Genomic DNA, 25,286 nt, shown 5'->3' with positions numbered 1-25,286 from the left:
TTTAACTGTAAATTGGATCCATTCGGAAGTTGGACTTTATTTAACGTAATGGTTACAGCGATCTACTTGGGTTCCTCGTCATAGAACAAGGCCAAACTAGAGAATGATGGGCTTTATCATTGATTCGTAGTCATGAGAATACATAGTTCTGTAAACTTTAAGGAAAGAACTTGAGATCTTACTTCCATTGAACTGCCCTTGTAGGCATATAGCCCAAAAATTGATTAAACATCTGAATTGTAGAAGAATTGCCATTGGTTGAGTAGACAAGAAACCCAACACTGCCAGAAAAATCTTCAGCTGCGTTTGTCATGAAGATACGAATTTGCCCATTTGTCCTTCATGCTTCGCTGTTAATTCTGCTATGCTTTCAATGAGTTGGCTAGAAAAACAATGCTTTGTGCAATCTCTGTGGAGGCGTTGGGTTTCGCTGCCTTCAGTGCCCTCTCACACATCTCTGTCATTCCATGCTCATCCCCTGACAAACGTACAACAATATGAAATAAACTGCAGGCATTTGCTGGTAAATTAGATGATTGTGGAATCAAAAATTTTTTAGCAATTTTAATACAAGCTGAAAAGCATATAGTTTTCAGAATATCCTACGAAATTGACAAATACCCTCTCTCTCTCTCTCTCACACACACACACACACACACACACACACGCACAGAGACAGACACAGACACGCGCGCGCATACGAACACATATGCTTCTTCCTGCAAACACCACCAACTTAAACCAAACAATGTCCTAACAATTTCAAATTAGCATTTTATATGTAGGAAAGGGGAAAGGGGAAAGGGGATTTGTGTAGCAAACAAGTAATTTCAATTAACGTTTTATTTGAAATGGAGTGGAGTCTTTAAAATCATTAATCAGAAATACAGTGCTCCAATGGTATCTGAATTGATGCATAAAAATTTCTGCAGTTGTTCCACTCCAGGTACCACTTTGTCAGGCTCATCCACTCATGATTGCAGATATAAATTTAAGGTATCTTGATACAGTAAAATGGGGAAGATGATTCATGCAACAGACATGAGTCAAAGGCTTATTTGAAGTCGAAAAGAGTATTTCAAAAGCACAATCATAAATATGTCAATTTTGGTCTGAATGCCCTTTCTGTAGGGTTAGCTTTCATTATATAGAAGAGATTTACATAGTTACTGCCATAGGTTTACATTGTTGCTGCCATATTTTCAGGCAGGTTTTCAGCACCAAAATGCTAGCAGGTTTTCAGGAACATGCTGCCAGATTTGCAGCATTATTTACAGCAACTATATACAATATAAATATAAACTAAAATATTTTAACTAAGCTATTTACACCCTAAATTATGTTAACATCCCCCCTCAAATTGATGCTGGTAGATCAAGAAGCATCAATTTGTCAACCAAGGACTGATGCTGGTGCCGAGATAGAGCTTTAGTGAATATGTTTGTAGTTTGATGTTTGGGGGAAATATGAGGAAGAGTAATCACTCGTTTGTCAAAAGATTCATGTATGGAATGGCAATCGACTTCGATATGTTTCGTACGCTCATGGAAAACAGGATTAGCGGCTATCTGAATAGCACTGGTATTTATCAGCATGAAGAGGAGTGGGATGATGTTGAGAAAAACCAAGTTCACCTAATAACCCATGAAGCCATGTGATCCCAGAGCATGTGGAAGACATAGCATGATACTCTGACTCAGTGGAGGACTAGGAAACTCTATCTTGCTTCTTACTCTTCCAAGAAATGAGTGCATTGCCTAAGAACATGCACCAGCCAGTAATAGAGCGACAAGTATCCACACATCTAGACCAATTAGCATCACTATACCCCACCAACTGTAAGGAAGATTCCTTAGGAAATAACAACCCATGTGTAGAGGTGCCCTTCAGTTAGTGGATAATGCGACAAACAGCAACTAAATGAAGATGTCGGGGAGCCTGCATAAATTGACTAACTTGCTGCACGGAAAAAGAATTATCAGGATGAGTAATGGTTAAGTAGTTCAAACTCCCAACAAGCTGCCGAAACAAGGATGAATCTGATAGAAGCTCACCTTCCTCCTGACAAACCTTAAGATTTACCTCCAACGGAGTAAGAACAGAGTTACTTGATTGGAGACCAACCAATGAAATCACTTCCTGCCTGTATTTGTGCTGGAGTAACAACATACCAGTCGAAGTAAGGCCAAGAAAGTACTGCAGGGAACCGAGATCTTTCATGTGAAAAGAGGCCTTGAGATGCTATTGAAATTGCTTAACTAATGCAGTACCAGAGCAAGTAATTACAATGTCATCAACATATACTAGAAGCAATACAATTCCTCCAAAAGTATTGCGAAGAAAAAGAAAGGAATCAAACTGACTCTAAGTAAACTGAAAATCAAGCAGAGTAGAGCGAAATTTATCAAACCATGCATGCGGAGCTTGTTTCAGTCCATACAAGTGTCGGTGTAGCCAACAAACCTTCGAGGAAAGTGTAGCAAACATGCCGGGAGGTGGAGACATATAGATTTCTTCCTTCAAATCCCATGTAGAGATTTCCCTACGTGGGAATTCAAATTTAAAATGTTCTTGAAAGCCAACGAATTATCAAATCATATTGATAGTTCTGCTCAAGTTCCCGCTGATGAAAAGGAATTTGCACAATGGGAGGTCAAGGATGGTAAGGTAATCTCTTGGCTGTTGGGGACAATTGAGTCTCACCTTGTGACCAATCTTTGCTGTTTTACTACAGCTCAGGCTATGTGGGATTATCTCCACTGTATTTACCACCAAGATCACAATACTCGAAAGTTCCAATTGGAATTAGAAATTAGTAATTACAGTCAAGGTAATTTACCTATTGAACAAATTTATTCTGGTTTTATTAATCTCTGGAATGAATATTCTGCTATTGTTCATGCTAAGGTTTCCCCTACGGCACTCGCTGCTCTTCAAGTGGTTCATGCTGAGAGTCAACGCGATCAGTTTTTGATGAAACTTCAACCTGAATTTGAGCCCGTTCACCCCAATTTATTGAACCGTAATCCGGTTCCTTCTTTGGATATTTGTTTAGGAGATTTGTTACGTGAAGAACAGCAGTTATCCACTCAGATGAGCATGACTTCTAAGAAGGTATTTTCTAAGGCTGTGAATGTCGCATATGCAGCACAAGGGAGAGGGAGGAACAAGTGGAAGTGTTTTAGTTGCAAGGAGTTTGGTCATATTGCTCATAACTGTCAAAAGAAAGTTTGTAACTACTACAAGAAAGTAGGCCATTTCATCAAAGACTGTCGAGTGCAGCCTCAACATCGCCAATCCCAAGCTTTTCAGGCTGCTTTTTGGTCCTATTCTTCTTCTGCACCACCCACTGTAAGCTCTGATTCTTCTGTTCTCACACCAGCAATGGTCCAACAGATGATTGTGTCAGCTTTTATGGCCTTAGGCCTGCATGGTACAGCTACTAAGTCAACTTCTTGGATTGTTGATTCGGGCGCTTCTAATCATATGACTAGTAATATGACGAATCTCCATGATGTTCGTAAGTATAAAGGCACGCAAAATATTCAGATTGCTGATGGCAATACTCTTCCAATTACTATTGTTGGTAATTTGGGCTCTTCATTTCGCGATGTTTTTGTCTCTCCTAGATTGTCTACCAATTCGCTTTCTGTTAGACAATTGGTAGATAATAACTCTGGTGTTCACTTTTCTCGTGGTGGTTGTCTTGTGCAGGATTAGGTGTTAAGGACGGTGCTCGCGAAGGGGGGTCTAAAGTGGGACGTTTATTTCCTTTACAATTTTCTATTCCTAATGCCATTTCTCTTGCTTGTACAACTACTGCCAATAATAATGATGTTTGGCATAAGAAATTGGGTCATCCTAATTTTGTTGTCTTGACTCGTCTTATGAAACATGGTTTCTTGGGCAACAAAGATTCCTTTTCTTCTTCTCCTGTATCTTTTGGCTGTGCTACTTGTCGTCTTGGTAAAAGTAAAACTTTACCTTTCCCTGCACATGGTAGTCGTGCTTCTAATTGCTTTGAGATTGTGCATACTGATGTTTGGGGTGTGAGTACTGTTGTTTCTCACGGCCAGTTTTGTTATTTTTTGAATTTTATTGATGATTATAGTCATTCCATTTGGATATATTTTCTCCGCTCTAAGGCTGTCGTGTTTTTTGTCTTTCAAAAATTTGTTGCATTTGTCAAGACAGTTCAGTACTCGTATCAAAACTTTACGCTCCAACTCAAGGGAGGAGTACATATCTCATCCTTCAAAATTTTCTTCAGCAAAAGGGGATCATTTCCTAGCATTCTTGTCCTTATACCTCTCAACAAAATGGATTCACAGAACGTAAGAATCATCATCTCTTAGATGTTGTTCGTACTTTGTTTATTGATTCTTCTAAACCTTGTAAGTTCTAGGTAGTAGCTTTATCTACTACTGTCTATTTGATCAATCATTTGCCTACCGTCACTCTTAAATTATGATTCTCCCTATTTTCGATTATTTGGCATATCTCCCAAGTATCAAACACTTTTGGGAATGTTTGTTTTGTTCATCTTCCACCTGTGGAGCGTCACAAGCTTGCTGCCCAGTTTGTCATGTGTGCCTTTAGGCTTATCCTACTTTGAAAGGATTTTTTCTCATGCAAATAAATTCTGGATCACTCAAAATGTGATTTTCTTCGAAAATCAATATTTCTTTCGGTCTCAGGTTATTTCTGATACTCTTCTTCCTCAAGATGAGTCTTCTTCTATTAAGCGATTTAAACCAAGTATGGTATATCATTGACGTCTTCCTCCTTGTTCAACGCCCCTTCGAGACACTGATCCATCATCTAATTTTGTGGTTCCTCGGAACTCCACTCAGGTTACACACCCACTAGATAGGTATGGTTTTCTTCATACCTTGCTCACTGGCACCCTCGACACTGTTTCTGTTTCTCACTCATATACCCTGGCAGCCACCCAAGCATGTTGGCAACAAGCCATGCAAGAAGAAATCCAAGCTCTTCAAGATAATCATACTTGGGACCTTGTGACTCGTCCCTCTGGTGTCAAACCTATTGGTTGTCAATGGGTGTACCTAGTCAAGTTTCCGTCTGATGAGTCACTGGACAGATATAAGGCCCATCTTGTAGCTCTTCGGAACCGACAGGAGTATGGTAATGATTATGAAGAGATCTTTGCACTTGTTGCCAAAATGACTACTCTGCGGACTATCTTGGCACTTGCTGTGTCACAAGGGTGGTCTCTCCGGCAGATGGATGTGAAGAATGCATTCTTTCCAGTAAATCAAACAATAGCCTTTTCAATAGACATTATGAAAGGCACGAAGAAAAAAAAAAGCCCAAGCAGTCAACCAATTAAACGGCAAGCCTGCCCTGTGTATGAAAAATGACACAGCAGAGGAAGAAACACATCACCTTCGTCGATCACACCAAGAGATCGACGAAGCGGTTGACCACAACAGAAACTGCTGACAGCAACAAAGATGCCCAGCCACCACGAAAAAAGAAAAACACCGAGATGAGTAGCCCGCAACCAAGGACAGCGTGCGCAACTAAAAGAAAAAAAAAAACTCTGGTAGCCCCGAAAAAAACTCAAAACCACCAACGTGGACACCACAAAGAATACTGACTCCCACGAAAAGCAAGAAGGAACTTGCTGAAACCGAGAACGATGAAATCAGAAGAGGGGCTTTCATACCATGTCAATTTTAGTCTGAATGCCCTTTCCATAGGGTTAGTTTTCATTATATAGAAGAGATTTACCATAGATTTACATTGTTGCTGCCATATTTTCAGGCAGGTTTTCAGGAACACGCTGCCAGCACCTAATGCTGGCAGGTTTTCAGGAACATGCTGCCAGAATTGTAGCATTATTTACAGCAGCTATATACAATATAGATATAAACTAAAATATTTTAACTAAGCTATTTACATCCTAAATTATCTCGGTTAACATCCCCCCTCAAATTGATGCTGGTAGATCGAGAAGCATCAATTTGTCAACCAAGGACTGATGCTGGTGCTGAGATAGAGCTTTAGTGAATATGTCTGTAGTTTGATGTTTGGTGGAAATGTGAGGAAGAGTAATCACTCGTTTGTCAAAAGATTCACGTATGGAATGGCAATCGACTTTGATATGTTTCGTACGCTCATGGAAAACAGGATTAGCGGCTATCTGAATAGCACTGGTATTTATCAGCATGAAGAGGAGTGGGATGAAGTGGAGAAAAACCAAGTTCACCAAATAACCCATGAAGCCATGTGATCCCAGAGCATGCGGAAGACATAGCACGATACTCTGACTCAGGGGAGGACTTGGAAACTCTATCTTGCTTCTTACTCTTCCAAGAATTGAGTGCATTGCCTAAGAACATGCACCAGCCAGTAATAGAGTGACAAGTATCCACACATCTAGACCAATTAGCATCACTATACCCCACCAACTGTAAGGAAGATTCCTTAGGAAATAACAACCAGTGTGTAGAGGTGCCCTTCAGATAGCGGATAATGCGACGAACAGCGGCTAAATGAAGATGTCGGGGAGCCTGCATAAATTGACTAACTTGCTGCACGGCAAAAGAAATATCAGGATGAGTAATGGTTAAGTAGTTCAAACTCCCAACAAGCTGCCAATACAAGGATCGATCTGATAGAAGCTCACCTTCCTCCTGATGAACCTTAAGATTTACCTCCAAGGGAGTAAGAACAGAGTTACTTGATTGGAGACCAACCAATGAAATCACTTCCTGCCTGTATTTGTGCTGGAGTAACAACATACCAGTCGAAGTAAGCTGCACCTCAAGGCCAAGAAAGTAATGTAGGGAACCGAGATCTTTCATGTGAAAAGAGGCCTTGAGATGCTATTGAAATTGCTTAATTAACGTAGTATCAGAGCAAGTAATTACAATGTCATCAACATATACCAAAAGCAATACAATTCCTCCAAAAGTATTGCGAAGAAAAAGAAAGGAATCAAAATGACTCTAAGTAAAATGAAAATCAAGCATAGTAGAGCGAAATTTATCAAACCATGCATGCAGAGCTTGTTTCAGTCCATACAAGTGTCGGTGTAGCCAACAAACCTTCAAGGAAAGTGTAGCAAACATGCTGGGAGGTGGAGACATATAGATTTCTTCCTTCAAATCCCATGTAGAAATTTCCCTACGTGGGAATTCAAATTTAAAATGTTCTTGAAAGCCAATGAATTATCAAATCATATTGATAATTCTGCTCAAGTTCCCGCTGATGAAAAGGAATTTGCACAATGGGAGGTCAAGGATGGTAAGGTAATCTCTTGGCTGTTGGGGACAATTGAGTATCACCTTGTGACCAATCTTTGCTGTTTTACTACAGCTCGGGCTATGTGGGATTATCTCCACTATATTTACCACCAAGATCACAATGCTCAAAAGTTCCAATTGGAATTAGAAATTAGTAATTACAGTCAAGGTAATTTACCTATTGAACAAATTTATTCTGGTTTTATTAATCTTTGGAATGAATATTCTGCTATTGTTCATGCTAAGGTTCCCCCTACGGCACTCGGTGCTCTTCAAGTGGTTCATGCTGAGAGTCAACGCAGTCAGTTTTTGATGAAACTTCAACTTGAATTTGAGCCCGTTCACCCCAATTTATTGAACCGTAATCCGGTTCCTTCTTTGGATATTTGTTTAGGAGATTTGTTACGTGAAGAACAACAGTTATCCACTCAGATGAGCATGACTTCTAAGAAGGTATTTTTTGAGGCTGTGAATGTCGCATATGTAGCACAAGGGAGAGGGAGGAACAAGTGGAAGTGTTTTAGTTGCAAGGAGTTTGGTCATATTGCTCATAACTTTCCTAAGAAAGTTTGTAACTACTACAAGAAAGTAGGCCATTTCATCAAAGACTGCCGAGTGCAGCCTTAACATCGCCAATCCCAAGCTTTTCAGGCTGCTGTTTGGTCCTATTCTTCTTCTGCACCACCCACTGTAAGCTCTGATTCTTCTGTTCTCACATCAGCAATGGTCCAATAGATGATTGTCAGCTTTTATGGCCTTAGGCCTGCATGGTACAGCTACTAAGTCAACTTCTTGGAATGTTGATTCGGGCGCTTCTAATCATATGACTGGTAATATGACGGGTCTCCATGATGTTCGTAAGATGGCAGTACTCTTCCAATTACTGTTGTTGATAATTTGGGCTCTTCATTTCGTGATGTTTTTGTCTCTCCTGGATTGTCTACCAATTTGCTTTCTGTTGGACAATTGGTAGATAATAACTATGGTGTTCATTTTTCTCATGGTGGTTGTCTTGTGCAGGATTAGGTGTTGAGGACGGTGCTCGCGAAGGGGGGTCTAAAGTGGGACATTTATTTCCTTTACAATTTTCTATACCTAATGCTGTTTCTCTTGCTTGTACAACTACTACCAATAATAATGATGTTTGGCATAAGAAATTGGGTCATCCTAATTCTGTTGTCTTGGCTCGTCTTATGAAACATGGTTTCTTGGGCAACAAAGATTCCTTTTCTTCTTCTCCTGTATCTTTTGACTGTGCTACTTGTCGTCTTGGTAAAAGTAAAACTTTACCTTTCCCTGCACATGGTAGTCGTGCTTCTAATTGCTTTGAGATTGTGCATATTGATGTTTGGGGTGTGAGTCCTGTTGTTTCTCATGGCCAGTTTTGTTATTTTGTGACGTTTATTGATGATTATAGTCGTTCCACTTGGATATATTTTCTCCGCTTTAAAGCTGACGTCTTTTTTGTCTTTAAAAATTTGTTGCATTTGTCGAGACACAGTTCAGTAGTTGTATCAAAACTTTACGCTCCAACTCAAGGGAAGAGTACATATCTCATCCTTCAGAATTTTCTTCAGCAAAAGGGGATCATTTCCCAGCATTCTTGTCCTTATACCTCTCAACAAAATGGATTCGCAGAACGTAAGAATCGTCATCTCTTTAGATGTTGTTCGTACTTTGTTTATTGATTCTTCTAAACCTTTTAAGTTCTGGGTAGAAGCTTTATCTACTACTATCTATTTGATCAATCATTTGCCTTCCATCACTCTAAATTATGGTTCTCCCTATTTTCGATTATTTGGCATATCTCCCGAGTATCAAACACTTTTGGGTGTGTTTGTTTTGTTCATCTTCCACTTGTGGAGCGTCATAAGCTTGCTGCCCAGTCTGTCATGTGTGCCTTTAGGGATATCCTACTCAGAAAGGATTTTTTCTCATGCAAATAAATTTTGGATCACCCGAAATGTGATTTTCTTCGAAAATCAATATTTCTTTCATTCTCTGGTTATTTCTGATGCTCTTCTTCCTCAAGATGTGCCTTCTTCTATTAAGCGATTTAAACCAAGTATGGTATATCATCGATGTCTTCCTCCTTCTTCAATGCCCCTTCCAGACCCTGATCCATCATCCAATTCTGTGGTTCCTCGGCACTCCACTCAAGTTACACACCCACTAGATAGGTATGGTTTTCCTCATACCTTGCTTACTGCCACCCTCGACACTGTTTCTGTTTCTCACTCATATACCCAGGCAGCCACCCAAGCATGTTGGCGACAAGCCATGCCAGAAGAATCCAAGCTCTTCAAGATAATCACACTTGGGACCTTGTGACTCGTCCCTTTGGTGTCAAACCTATTGGTTGTAAATGGGTGTACTCAATCAAGTTTCCGTTTGATGAGTCACTGGACAGATATAAGGCCCGTCTTGTAGCTCTTGGGAACCGACAGGAGTATGGTATTGATTATGAAGAGACCTTTGCACCTGTTGCCAAAATGACTACTGTGCGGGCTATCTTGGCACTTGCTATGTCGCTAGGGTGGTCTCTCTGGCAGATGGATGTGAAGAATGCATTCTTTCTAGTAAATCGAACAATAGTCTTTTCAATAGACATTATGAAAGGCACGGAAGAATGCATTCTTTCTAATAAATCGAACAATAGTCTTTTCAATAGACATTATGAAAGGCACGAAGAAAAGAAAAAAGCCCAAGCAGTCAACCAATTAAACGGCAAGCCTGCCCTGTGTATGAAAAATGACACAGCTGAGGAAGAAACACAGCACCTTCGTCGATCACACCAAGAGATCAATGAAGCTGCTGACCACCACAGAAACTGCTGACAGCCACAAAGTTGCCCAGAGACCACGAAAAAAGAAAAACACCGAGATGAGTAGCCTGCAACCAAGGACAGCGTGTGCAACTAAAAGAAAAAAAAAACTCCGTTAGCCCCGAAAAAAATTCAAAACCACCAACGTGGACACCACAGAGAATACTGACTCCCACGAAAAGCAAGAAGGAACTTGCTGAAACCGAGAATGATGAAATCAGAAGAGGGGCTTTGATACCATGTCAATTTTGGTCTGAATGCCCTTTCCATAGGGTTAGTTTTCATTATATAGAAAAGATTTACCGTAGATTTACATTGTTGCTGCATATTTTCAGGCAGGTTTTCAGGAACATGCTGCCAGATTTGCAGTATTATTTACAGCTGCTATATACAATATAAATATAAACTAAAATATTTTAACTAAGATATTTACATCCTAAATTATCTCTGTTAACAAAATAGACCTTAATCGAATATGAATTGATGAATCCAAAATTCTGGGGTGGTTATTCTATGGCATCCTTTTTTTTTTTTCACAAAGCTCTTTGGGTGCCTGGAATCTGGTTGTTTCAGCCTTCAATTCCTCTTCCATTTATACATGAATATTATCTTAAGACCCACATTGCACCATGTCACAGAGTAAATGTCATAAACTCATAATAAGCAACATCTATGTTTAGCCTTCTAAAAGGAAATTTACAAGCCAAAGGTTTTAGACAGGTAAAAACTTACAGAAGATAAAATATTTGATGCAAGAAAAATAATTATAAAACATAATTTTAAGCAAAAGTAGAAAGAGACCCCAATATTCTATTTTATTATTCTATAAGTAAACAGAATCTCTGGTAACATTATGTCATTCTATTCAGGGTCACTTTATGACAATGCCCCTCATAACTCTTAAAAGACTTGCAACCGAAAGTGTTATCATCATTAAGCATATGTCGTCTATTTCTAAGCCCAGTCATCACAAGATTGACTTGGTTTTGTTGTAATTATAGGCAAGCATCAAGCTATTGCTCCTATTATGTCATTCTACTACATTCAGGGTCACTTTACGACAATGGCCCTCACAACTCTTACAAGACTTGCAACCAAAAGTGTTATCATCATTAACCATATGTATTCTATTTCTAAGCCCAGTCATCACAAGATTGACTTGGTTTTGTTGTAATTATAGGCAAGCGTCAAGCTATTGCTCCTATGATGGAAGAATCTTGGTGACTAGATAATAAGAAGACATCATCAGTATGCAAGTTCTAGCATATGAAGCTGCATATTAGATAGCTATCGACTGTGTATTTCATACAAGTGCAGAAAAAGAGCTTACCAGAAGAAATATATGTCTAAAAGTTGAAAATCAAACAAAAAATTGTTGCATTCAAATATTATATCTATCCAAAATTTTAAACTTTGAGTTGGTCCTGTGAAGTTTGTCAGGCATTCTTTACTCATCATAGGTGGAAAGAAGCATGCATTTGCTACTTTTTACCTACTCATCGAGTTTAAATGAAATTTAAATTAAGAAATCATAAATCTAACAAAATAGAATATAGTGTGTTCATATTTCAAGCAAAAGCATAAATGCATAGCAATAGAACATGTTTTGTCTCCAAATTAGATGCAAGAAAAATACCAAAAAAAAAAAAAAAAAACTTACAATATGCAAATATATATGCTATTTTGATTAGAAAGTCAAAATATAATGTTTTAAAAGGCAAAGGCATAAGGTGAGGCATTTTACCCTAGCGAGGATAAGCCTCAAGTCGAAAAATATATATAAATAAATTATACATATTATAAATAATACAAGTTTTATTAAATAAATTATGAAATCAGTTAAATAAAATTACAAGACTTCAAATTCTCATAAATCCAGTTGTCTTTGCCCATGAAATGCAAATCTACAGCCATGTGCCTCTTCAAGAAACAAAATTAGCACCCAGATAACCTTCCAGCCAGTAAAAAGAAAAAGAATAAAACACATGTTGCTACTTCTAGAATGTTCCACACAGCTCTCATAACCCACACTTCAGCCCTCAACTCTCTTGACTCCCTCACTTGCTCTTCTAATGCATATCATTTCTGTTATGAATTCCACTCTTGAGTTTGCCCCACATGGAAAAATATAGTGGATTATGGGTGTTTATGTACATGGTTGGGCTGAAGGGGAGCTTAGGCACAATGGTAAGGTTGTCGCCGTGTGACCTGGAGGTCATGGGTTCGAGGCATGGAAACAGCCTCTTGCAAAAATGCAAGGTAGGCTGTGTACTATAGACCCCATTGTGGTCTGCCCCTTACCTGGACCCCGCATATGCGGGAGGTTTGTGCACCGGGCTGCCCTTTTCTTTTCCTTTTTTTTTTTTTGTATGTACATGGTTGGGCCCAAGACCTAATGGCTTAAGCTTTTGGGTCAAGTTGATGCTCACCCATGTATATGAAGTCCGACTCCCCCAGCACTAACAATCTCAGACAATTGAATGTGAAAGTTCAACGGGCTCACTGAGATAAGCGTACCAGTTGTCATCTCACACAATTGCTTTTCAAACCATCTTAGAGGTTGGGGATCAAAGAATCTGGCCAAAGAAAGAGGAAGGCCAAGAGATGTTGGAGAAGCTGCTTGCATGAGACAATCCAAGGGTGAAAGTGGAGGCGGGGGGATTGAGAGCAGTTTATCTCATCCCTTTCCCATTGGAGGAGCTTGCTGAAAATGATTTGTTGGCTCTCTACCCAGGGGAGGGAGTGGCTCTTTGATTCATTGAAGTGATGCACAAACAGAAGGGAATTTGTGCCCTAATATGTTTTATTTTCATAGTTTCTTTAATATTTTATGTCATTTAAATAATTTAATTGCTGGAACTGAAAGGTGTACTGCTTTCATTTTGAGCATGTCATCAAAAGCATATGCATTTTAGGATTTTACGCCTTTGAAATTACACCTCAGGCATTTGATCCCCAGAAAGCCTCAAGGCCCACCTCAGGAACACCTTTAAAAACACTGTTAAAGAAATGTATACTAAATATCAAAGTCAATTAACATAAAAATGAAAAGTAAAATTACTAATAAAAAAAACCAACTTAATATTGGGTTTATAAGCTTTAACATAGGAAAACGAATTTTTTTTTAAAAAAAAAAGTAAAGGCAAAAAAGGGACTCAAAAAATCCTTTTTAGTCATTTACAGTTAGTCTGATAATGTAGCAGCTGTAACTGCTTGTAGTGGCTTGTAGCATTCTGTAACCATTGTTACAACCCCGCAACAAACTGTATCAGCTGATTTCAGTTGTGAATCAGAGGCCTCCAAAATTTCAACCTGGAATGATCTCAGAAAACACCAATGCCCTTATATTACGGCCACTACAAATGTTATGCACGGATTTGACAAACTATGTTCAGAACACTCACACCATTTTGCAGTATGCAAGGGTGTGCATTTTTCTAGTAACTATGATCATCCTCATATAGTACATCTAGAGGGAAACAGATATCTACAAATCTACTAGAAGCCCAACTCAAGGACCATATAAGTAGTCTACAGTAAGCTGAAAAGAAGTCAAACATGGCTAGAAACCAAATAAAATATAGATCAGGAAATTGCTCAAATCCTTACAACCATATATGATAAACATTCCAAGCACCACTATTTTGGACAATGAAGACATGAAGAGAATAACAAACTTCAATTTCAACTACTTAATGTTCTGAAACAGAACAAATTGGTTATTGGGCTGAAGATGAGCAAACCAAACCTTCAATGGAGAATTCTAGCAAAATCCCAGCGAAAATTTTTTTTTAAGTGCAAGAGGCTCTGAAAACCTTGATGGTATAATCATGTGGTCAGTAATGGCGGCGTGGCGGTGAAGCCAAAAAAAAAAAGAAGCCATCTCTTGCACCACGCAGGATGTAAGCCACTAGACACCTGGAGGTACATACCTACACCCAGTGACCCAAAAAGCCTACAAGAATCCATCAAAATATCCAAACAAGTATTAGTGTCCACCCACAAGTCACCCAGAGACTACAAAGGAATCAGAACAATGAAGACATTCCTCACTAAGCCAGAAGAAAAGAAGTCCCAGAATTTGGTTATTTAACAGCAACTCCAATCCCCTCAAAGGCCCTCCAAATCCTCTCACAGCAAACAAACTGCATCAGACAACGGGGCATTGTGTCCATCTTGTCCAGTTATTTGACTTTTATTTCTCTCCAGAAAATGAGCATCCATGGAGCCAATCTTAGGATAATCAATTCCATCTCAAACAAGACGAGCAACATACTCCACAATTTCCCGACCCACTCAGTAGAGCAGAAGATGGTTCACCTTTTCCTCTTCTTGCACATGCAGCACCAGTTAATGGTAAGAATAATTTCCCATGCTTCTGAAAATACCAAAAGTGTAGCCTTTAATTAAAGAATCTCTGGTGCATTAGTTCTCCTCCAATGAAAATCCCCTAGGCTGTTCCTGCTATGCAAGGTCTTAAATTTCGATTTCGACTCAAATTTTGAAGCTCCAAAAGTATGAAAACTTTGACGGGAACTTCGATTTCTATGTCAATTTTGATTTTGATTTGAAAAAATAACAGAAATCAAAAAGTAAAACATGGAATTCTTTGTGAAATTTTAGAAATGGTTAATAGACATAATAATGTAAATTTTAGGACTGCTATATTACAAGTTAAATACATCTATGTTGCGTATGACGTGGAAAAGTTGTAATATAGTATGTGTATCAAACGTATTTGTAAGATAATGTGCATTAAACATATTCAGTTAATACAAATGAAATTCAAAAATCATTTAAATATTATTTATTATACAAATAATGATAATTTAGGCATGAATGGTTAAATAAAATGTTGTTGTAAGTTTATTTTTTCATATAATTTCGAAAGCACTTGTAATATGTAATATTTTGTTTCGAAAAAATAAATAAATAAATAAATTAAGAGAGAAATTTCACTTCACTCATAAATCTCTCATTTGAATTCCGAGCAAATTTCATTGCATAGTTAAAATTTCAAAGTTTCATTAAAATTTTGAGAGTTCAATAAATTTCTGATCATTCATTGAGATTTCAACGAACATTATGCAAGACAGAAGTTGACTACCATTTTGATTTCAAGGGTGATGGAAAGTCGGAAACTAGAAATTTCGACGGAAATTTTGACAATTTCATGGAAATTTAAGACCATACTGCTAAGTATGGCACTATAAGAACTAACAATGAAGACTCCTTTCAGGTTTCCTTCCAACTCAAACAACGTCTAATGAGAAGCCATTCATATAGGGGGTATGTGGGAAGGAATCCATAGACTCCAGCTCTCAATATAAAAAAGTATGACAAATTTTCAAGTTCAAGACAACTGTTCCTCAACTGAAAAAACATAAGCCACAACTGGAGCCACCTTGCTCACAACCAATTAACAAAGGCTCGAGAATACTATAAAAAACCTCTGATCTTCACCCACAAGTCAGTCCAAAACCCAATATTCTGCCCATGACCCACAAAACTATCACCCAATCTCTAACCTTTTTTCTAGAGCAGAAGATTTTACTATTTGCCCTACATGGAGCAACCCATATTATTGAACGACTTGAGTGTGGGTTAAGCTCCATGGTAGAGGCAAGGTCTTAAATTTCGATTTTGACTCAAATTTCGAAGCTTCAAAAGTATAGAAATTTCAAAGGAAATTTCGATTTCGATTTGAAAAATTAACAGAAATTAGTAGTAAAGCATGGAATTCTTTCTGAAACTTTAGAAATGGTTAACAAACATAATAATATAAGTTTTAGGTCTAATATATTACAAATTAAATACATCCATGTTTTGTATGAGTGGAAAAGTTGTAAAATAGTAAGTGTATCAAACATATTTGTAAGATAATGTACATTAAACATATTCAGTTAATACAAATGAAATTCATAAATCATTTAAATACTATTTATTATACAAATAATGATAATTTAGACATGAATGGTTAAATAAAATGTTACTGTAAGTTTAATTTTTCATATAATTTCAAAAGCACTTATAATAATCTTTTGTTTGGATAAAATAAATTAAGATAGAAATTTCACTTCATTGCTAAATTTCTCTTTTGAATTCTAACGAAATTTCATTGTATAGTTAAAATTTCAACAAGTTTCGCTAAAATTTCAAGATTTCAATAAATTTTGGCTGATTCGTTGAGATTTCGACTGAAATTATGCAAGACAGAAATTGACTGCCATTTCAATTTTGAGGGTGATGGAAATCAGAAATTTCGACGGAAATTTCGAAAATTTCATGGAAATTTAAGACCATGGGCATATTCTTTATTCTTACCCCTTACAAAACAAGTGGGAAAAAGCTAAAGACTCTTCATCTAGAGCTACTTTTTTAAAGCGGCTTTTGATAAAGCTTACAATGACAATGACAATACAATAAAAGCTAAAGCTTACAACGATTATGACAATACAGTAAAAGCTAATAACAATAAAGCTAGTGTTTTCATGGAAAATCAGAAATCATATCTTGCTTTGTGCTCCTCTTCTTCCTCGGCTAGATAACAAGCCATTACTTCTAGGTCATCAATGGTTCCATTATTACTTGTCTAGTGTGCACCGAGTTGAAGAGGTTCTGAGGCAGTTTATCTAGGTCAACATTATTGGAATAACAGATGCTTTTTCTTGTTTCGACCCAATGGGATGGTAATAGGCGTGGATCTACAAATGGAATTTTTTTTTAAGCTTCGTATCCGTCACATATAGGGAAGATATTGACATATCTCTCCCCTCCCTATGTTTGGACTTCACCGCTGAGATGAAAAGTGACCCACAGATGTGGGAACCTAGTCATGAAATCAACAAGAACTAGTCCTTAAGGTAGCTATATTGCAAAGGCCTTTGTTCCAATTTGTGATGAAGGCATACATCCATAGCTTGTGCAGAATCATACCAGTACAATATGATTTGGCCAAATACCAAAGTAAAAGGAAAGCCTTTTTGTTTTGAGAAAGTTAGGTAGGACAGTGTGGGGACTCAAAGGCCATCAAGGTAGGGACAAAGTGGGTGCCAATCTACATGTTTAGTGGAGCATCAGCCAAGCTATAATTGTAAAGGAGAATAGATTGGAGACCTTGAATCATTTTAACTTTCCCCTTTTCAATGGTGACAAAGGATATTGTCCTGGATTTCATGAGAAAGACTTTGGATTCTGTATGTGAAATTAGTGAACTAGAAGTGGATGAGGATGTCATGACTCATGACGAAGAGGACTTGGAGATTGGTTGGCCTTGAGAGAAAGTCACTGAGGATGTTGTGCTTTCCCTTGATGTGCTTCATCTCGAATTTATAGCATCATTGTTCACCGGAATTGAAATAGTCACAAGATCTGGGTCACTATTTGTATTGATTAAACAATCGTTGGAGTTCTCAAAGCGATACATTCTCGAAAGGTCGTATATTCTTCTTGCTGATCAGCGATGATTACAATATCAAGCAACCCTGTCATATATTTAATCCCACTCATATATGTTTGCAGTTGTTAGAACCAGTTAGCCCATCTAAGAAATTGTCCTTGCGAGAGGATCTTTTGCTTGAATTGTATCATCTTTGGAAAAGATGAAATGTAAATCTCTACTGTAAAAGCATGTCCAATTAGATGGAATACAAATTTTTCAATTCCTCTTTTCACCGCCAAAATCTCCTTGAACGTGGAGTGATAATGTAATTATGATTCTTTGAATAATCCAATATTGTATCCATAAATAGGTCTAGTCTCATCGTCCTTTTCTTCAATTAAGGCTAAACCCCACTAGTTATCGCTTGCATCAATTTGTAGGATTCTTTTGCCTTTGTCAGGAATTTGAAATGGTGGCAATTTCATAGTCGTTCCTTTAAGTGACTTTATCGCTTCTGTGTGTTTGGATTCCCAAGGAGGTACATATTTCTTTTTTAAAAGTTGATGCAGTGGTGTTGTGTAGACTGCCAACTTTGTGACAAAGTATGCCATATAATTAACAATACCAAGAAATTATTGCAGTTTCCTTGTCGTCATTTAACTATCTGGTAAAGTGCTGAGCTATGTTGCAATATGTGGCTGCAATTTGTACTTTCCTTGGCTAATCTTCATCCCGAGGAAATCAATTGTTTCAACGCCACTTGTCTTCTTTTTGGACAGCATGATCCCATAATGGGTAATTATCTCCTTAAATTGGTTTACGTTGCATGGGATGCCAGATCTTTTGAGAAAAGGAGAATATCATCAATGTAGATCAGGGCATGATAGAGGATAGGCTAGAATATCTTTAACATTGCCTTTTGGAAAATGGATGGGGCCACCTTAAGCCCAAACGGCATGGCGGTCAATTGGTAGTTGAAATTGGGGATTTAGAAAGCCGTCCTACGCCGATCTTCCAAATGGATGCCCAATTGCTAGAAACCTGCCTTCAAGTCAAACATTGAGAAGAATCGGACCTCCGATAATTATGAAAATAGACTGCCCCAATTTGGTAATAGGAACTTATCCTCTGCAAGGTAGTGGTTAAGAGGCAAATAATTGATGACAAGTTTGAAATTACTTCTTGTTTGTTTAGATTTCTTATTGACATAGAAGACCTTACAAGCCCATTGTGACTTAGTGGGCTCAATTAGTCCTTCTCCTTGCAGTTGGGAGAGCTCATTCTAGGTCAATGAATATTGCTCCGGATTCATTCCCTTATGGCGTGCCTTTGTACGGTAGATACCATCGTTTTTCTTGCATGGAAGGCTAACGAAGAACTCTGGATCCTTCCACAACAACTTTGATCATTTCTTTAGAAATTCACTGCGACTTTCTGGACAACTTGTTTGGGTTAGTTGGGATTTAACTTCTTCTAGAGATTGAGTGATGTGGAAGAGATTGTGAGTCTTGGTCCAAGCAAGAGATACGACCTAAACTTTAGTCCAATGAGTAGGTCTTTGTTAGGAAGGTTTGATCGAAAGAATGTGGCTTTAATTAAGAATTTTGGATGAAGCTTAATGTAGATTGGAACACCCTTTAATTTGACTTGAAAATGTTCTCCATTTTCTGCTTTGGAACCTTGATTGCATGGCTTCCATTTTTCTTTTGGAATAATTCTTAACTTCAAGAAGTTGCACGCTGCTCCCATGTCAAAAAATGAGTACTTATCAATTAGTACCTAGAGAGTAGAGGGTGAAACATAATCTCCCTTCTTGAACTGTGCCGACAATGATTCTTGGATTGAACAAAGGGTTGTGAACTTTCTCTTCTGTTGATGCTACTGGATAGCATTTATTGTTGATGGGTTGGATATGGGAACATTTTGGACGTGGATTAACTTGATAGCTCTTGAAATCTTCGTCTGAAGAGTTTGACAAGTCCATCTGCTCACTCTGCTAGAAGGCAAAAATGGATTCTTTATTTTGTTGATAATCTATAGAGAAAAAAATTCAATGTCATCGTCTGAATCCCAATTTGAGACTTTGTGCTGCATCTGAATTAGTTCGTCTCTAAGGACACTTCTTTGCATAATGTCCCTTCTAGTTGCAAACGTACCATCAGTGATCTTTTGGATCCTTCCCGTGCTTCTTCTTTCTTAGATATTTCTAGCATTTCTCTTTGTGTTTGGATTTTCTAGAATTTCACGGGAGATAAACTTCTCTTTCTTTTGCTGAACAAGAGCATTGCTTGTCTCCTTTGCATTTGATAAGAAGATCTTTCCTCTTGGGATTCTTTAAATATCTTCGTGCCTACTTTCTGGAATTTTCTATACATGTCGTACTTTCCGTATAGTGCATCCAAATTCATAAGAGCATTTTGGTAGAGTTTTTCGAGAGAAGTACAGTCGAGTCTTTTTCCACCAATTTGAAGTTCTTGAAGACCTTCTTTACCTAGTGAATCAGGCACGCTATTCAGGTATGCTTGCTTGAGGTTGATGTCATCTGGTCCGCAGAGAGTGTAATATCTTTCAGAGATAAGATTATAATGCTTCTTTAGATCTTTTCTTTTAATCGAACAACATTTAATCTTCATATAATCTTCTCTAGCTTAGGTAATATGGTCCTCACATGCACCAAAGAATTATTCAATGATTGTGGATATAAAAGACATTGAGATTCGGTACTTGTGACATCTGCAGTTATTGGTATCTCCAAGATTTATCCATTAGATTCTAAGTGTACCAATGAACTTAGAGACAGCCCTTCGAATTCTGCTATGCACCAAGCATGGAGCTCGAGGATTTTATTCCTCTATTGGTTCGGAGGAATCCCTTCTAATGATATGGTTGGTCCATTACCATTTGAATTACTTTGGCTTTGCATCAGGATGGTAGATGAAATATTCTTTTGAGATATTGATGTTTTGATCAATTCCCTCATCATTTGTGGGATTGTCGTATTCAGATCTGTGAGTGGATGGATGGATCATCATTGTAGCTCTAAGGGGTTTGTATCTCCCTTTCGTATGAACATTGGAATGATTCATCTTCTGTTATGATTGTAAGTTTTGGTAGTGGAGCTTCTTCTTCTTTTGGTGCTAGTACTCTAGAGAATAAGTTTTCTTTCTCCGAAACTTTGATATGTGCTCATTATTCGGGATGCTTGACTCTCCAACCTTTTGCTTATCTTTCTTTTGTGTTGTGGAGGCTATCATTGTTTCAACCCTTCGGGTTTGGGTTGCTATTGGGTATGCTGCCTCTTTTTTAGATGGAGAAAGGAATCACTGCTTCTGAAGGAAGCCTGCATCAATATAGGATGGTACATTGGTTAAGGAGATTTGAATGTCGAAGTAGATGGTAGGAATAGAGGATCTATTCTTGCCTGTCTGTGCTACTATTTGTTGGCTTTGCTTGAGATAGTTCAGCTGAGCTTTAAGGTGTTGCAACTATGCTTCTTTCCTTTTGAAGGTAGGTGAGAATACTAAATATGTGCTGGATCATTTGCATCAATTATTCATGAAGCCTTTGGTTGTGATTCTCGCATTTATTGACAAGGATAGTTGTGATGTCAAATTTGCCTCCAACTTTATTGGCAAGCTCTCTTTGGTTATCAATAATTTGTTGCAGCATTTTGTTTTGTGCAAGGGCATTTTCAAACTGCTAGTTGAGAGTTGCTTTAGCTGGATCCAATTGGGTTGACAATAGCTGGATCTCTAATCTTCCTAGAATGTGATGTCAAATTTTTCTTCGACTTTGTTGGCAAGCTCTCTTTGGTAATTAACAATTTGATACAACATTCTGTTTTATGCAAGGGAATTTTATGATTGCCAGTTGAGAGTCGCTTCAGCTGGAGAGATTTGTTTAGTAGATACATCTATTGTGTTTGTGTGTAGGTGTCGATGACTTCTGGTGAGGTTTGATCATCATGGTAGGAATGACATGTTGAGAAGTCGAGCCTGACAGGGATTCTTATTCTTTTGGGAAGGAGATGTGAACATTGCCATTCTGCGTTGTTTTGTAGATGGAATCATGTTGCTCAAACTTGGTGACCTAAGACTCTGGGAGGAGCTTGAGTAGCTCTTCTTTGGGTAATTGTCATGGAATATGGACATGGATTAGGATGAGAGTGGTATCAGAATTGACAAATAGAGCATCTAGGTTTTCCTGAGGGGTTGCCAGATCAAAGGAATGATTTTGAAGTCTATCAACCATCTAATAATAAAGAATGGCAACAACATAATTAGAAATCTAGGGTGCTCCAACAATCTTGATCTGGACCTTGAGAGAATTTCTCATATTCGGGTCTGATAAGCTGTGAAGCTTCCCGCATTCAGCATTGTTTGGATAGTGGCAATGCAAGCATGTTCATACTTGAAGAACTTTAAATAGACAAGAAGACCTTTCTTCCCATGGAAGATAATATAAGGTACAACTTGATTGCACTTATGCAAATATGGGTGTATCCCTAGTTAATATACTTTCATGGAAGATCCAAGGAGAACTCCACGATAACGAACTATTCTGCTTCAGTTGCCAAGGGCTGGTTGGTGAGAGTTAAAGGATGATACCTCTTACAGTTGTCTTGTCGATGATTTTCTTCAAAAGGTTTAAAAGGATATTTGGTCTTGTCATAAACATAGTTGAGGATTTGTGATTTGGGGATTTTTGGTTTGAGGAATAAGACCATCTTCTGGGACATAATCTATCTCATACAAGTGGTTACGATGGTCTAGGCTAAACATAGATGAAGATCCAAGGGAAGAGTTGAAGGATGGAGATGGAGTGATCATGGCTTTAGAAGACATGTTTTCTTAATTGACATGTTTAGAACCTCTTCACGCTACCTACGAATGAATGGATCTCTTACCCAACTTATGAAACTATAAAGCACTAAATCAATCTAAGTATTCCTATTCCCTATCTATCACTAGAGAAGCTAGCTCTGCTCGACCAAAACACAACCTTCCGTAGCCTCTCAAAAGGTCAAGGGCACCTTAGGTCTTACTCTCTGATAACTTCAATGGAAAGGGATGCTTAGAATGAAGCGTTTAGTCTGACTTTGTTCATCACTATTCTAATGTGGAGTATCCACATAGGATGTGGCAACCACAGAGCACAATGAGTTAGAACAATTGTTCATCACTGTTCTGATGTGGAGGATCCATATGAGATGTGGCAACGACAGAGCATACTAGGTTAGAACAAGAACATCTGCTTGTAGGCAAAGAGATCCATCACTCAAGGATTGATGGAGGCTGTGAAGGAATCTTTAAGCTGCCATGGCTTTGATAGCAATTGGGCACTCTTCTATCCACAGATATGTCTAGTTCCATCGTCCTTTTCTTAAATTAAGGTTGCACCAAGTTATTATCGCTTGCATCAATCTGCAAGATTCTTTTGTCCTTGTTTCATAGCCAATCCTTTAAGCAACTTTATCACTTTTGTGCGTCTGGATTCCCAAGGGGGTACATCTTTCTTTTTCAAAAGCTAATGTAGTGGTGTTGTGCAAAGTGCTAGCTTTGGAACAAATTCTGCCATATAATTGACAAAGAGTACTACACCTTTGATCATGAAATATTAAATGCTTGTTGAACTGTGTGAATTGCGTGAAAGTAAGATACTACAAATATGGGGGTCAAAGACTTTCATAAAACGTTCTTGGTGGAGAAAAATGTGAATGAAATATCCCATTGAATTGAATTGGGTTCATGAAACTAAGAAATATGAGAATTCTTGATCTCTCTCACTATCTCAATTTGAAAATCCAAGATTTGAATTGATGTCCTTCCATTAATTCCTCCTAAATTGCATTGATTTATCTTAAAATTTCATTTTAATTGGAATTCGGTTATTCACCATGTATGAGGATCCCCACTAAGTATCCATGGCTGAATGGTTAAAGCACCCAACTGATAATTGGCAAATTCGTAAGTTCAATTCCTACTGGATGCATGCCGATCAGACTCTCCAATCCAATCAGTCTATTGGAATTGACTCTATATCAACGAAATCTCATCATCCATACATAACAACTTGGCGTGGTATATTCAATATCATAACATATGAATAGTAAGAACTAGCATTCTTATTGAGACTCGAACTCATAAGGAAGAAAATTTATGGATGGAAACAAATATGCAGTTTTACAGACAAAAGATTTGTTATTAGGGAAAATCAATACACTTCTAATGTCAAATCAGGATCAACAAGGATAGAAATAAAGCATTGGGTCACACTCTTCTTCCTTGTCTCCTTCTTCTCAATCCTTTTCTTCTTCTTCTTCTTCTCCATGCAGCAGTCCTTTGCTCTTCTTGTGGTTCCCCACTGCCGGCTACAACCATATGCAACTATATCATACTAGAACACCTTTTTTCCTGTTTTTAATCCTTCATGATTCTCCATGGACATCTAAACACTGGTATCGACCATGTTTTCCCATAAAAATTCAAGCTTGAATCCTTGGAAAATTTGCATGCATCAATAATAATTTCATCCTTAAACCAACATAGAGAAATCATGTGACTTTAGTATGATCATGGGATAAAAAATTCAATTTTAATCACAAACACAACACGAAATTGCCATTGTAACACAGAAACATAAAACCTACAATTTTAAGCCCCACTATCACATGAAGATCATGATTTTATCCAAAAAATGGAATAAAGTTCATGACTTTGCCCGACCCTTGAGAAAAATTGGAGTTTTAACAAATATAAGGGGAAAAATTTCAATTTTAACATGCACTGGAAGCAAGTATTCAAGTATGCACCATACTCATGCGTTGTTTCTAAACATTATGCTAGAGAATAATCAAAAGGTACCTTGAGTTTGTTTTTTTTTTTTTTTCAAAGCTAGAGCTCAAGGGTGTACATGCTGGCTTTCCCTCTTTTCCTTTCTTTTTGAGCGTGTACTCCCCCTTTAGAGCCTCAATATGTGACCTTTGAGTGAATGTATGCCTCCTTTCCAGCCTCCAATTGAATCAATGTAGATGCCCGCTTCTGGATTGAGCCTTAAGCTCCTTTAAATAGAACAAGACCAGAGTTTCCAAATTTAATACCTTACTTTCCCAAAATGCCCTTAATGGCATTTAGGCACTCGCCGCACTCCCCTCACCCTATCCTTAATCTAAATTCTAATTAAAACAAGGATAACCCCCAATTTTAACAAAAATAACTTCAAAACATGAAATTGAGGCTCTAAAGTACTCCAAACACATGATTTGCACATTGTAGCACCAGGAGGGAGAGCAAGGCCCTAATTGACTACTCAAGATTCAAACTCACCCTTTGGTTGCTTATTTAACTTCAAATTAACCTAGATGTTGGCTAAATTAATCCCCAGGAAAAAAGGGTGTCAACGCTTCTCATTCTAGAGAAATACCAAGGAACATGAAGCATGAAGAATTGGTAGATCATTTTCATTCTTAGAGAATACCAAGGAACATGAAGTATGAAGAATTGGTAGATCATTTTCATTCTTTAGTAAAATAATACAGGATCATGCTATTAGAAAAGAAGATAGGGAATGAGCAATTCTCGATTGAATTCCTTGGAATGGCTATATCTGATGGACATTCTCTCCAACCACACATTGTCTCTCAACTTTAGCACTTTCAAGATGAATTAGAATCAGTAAAAAAAAATTCTAATGGACATTATTCTCTCCAACCACACTCAGCTTTAGCACTTTCAAGATGAATTAGAATCAGTAAAAAAAAATCACAATTCTAGGGAATTATTAATTATATAGTGACTCCATCCCACAT

At 37.8% G+C, this 25,286-nt stretch overlaps 1 protein-coding gene across 6 annotated transcripts in view; it reads right to left on the bottom strand.

The window, feature by feature from the left end:
- Positions 1–25,286, bottom strand: part of LOC131145992 (uncharacterized) — a 73,058-nt gene continuing 47,772 nt past the window's right edge. For all 6 annotated transcript variants that reach the window (XM_058095201.1, XM_058095200.1, XM_058095203.1 and 3 more), the window contains one exon: positions 1–478. In XM_058095201.1, the coding sequence (XP_057951184.1) occupies positions 363–478 (116 nt within the window). In that variant the 3' untranslated portion in view covers positions 1–362. The remainder of the gene's footprint in view (positions 479–25,286) is intronic.

This window comes from Malania oleifera, chromosome 13 (genome assembly GCF_029873635.1).
Source record: "Malania oleifera isolate guangnan ecotype guangnan chromosome 13, ASM2987363v1, whole genome shotgun sequence".
Classification (NCBI taxonomy): domain Eukaryota; kingdom Viridiplantae; phylum Streptophyta; class Magnoliopsida; order Santalales; family Ximeniaceae; genus Malania; species Malania oleifera.
Note: the sequence above shows the minus strand (reverse complement) of the source record. Positions and strands in the feature narration are given on the sequence as shown.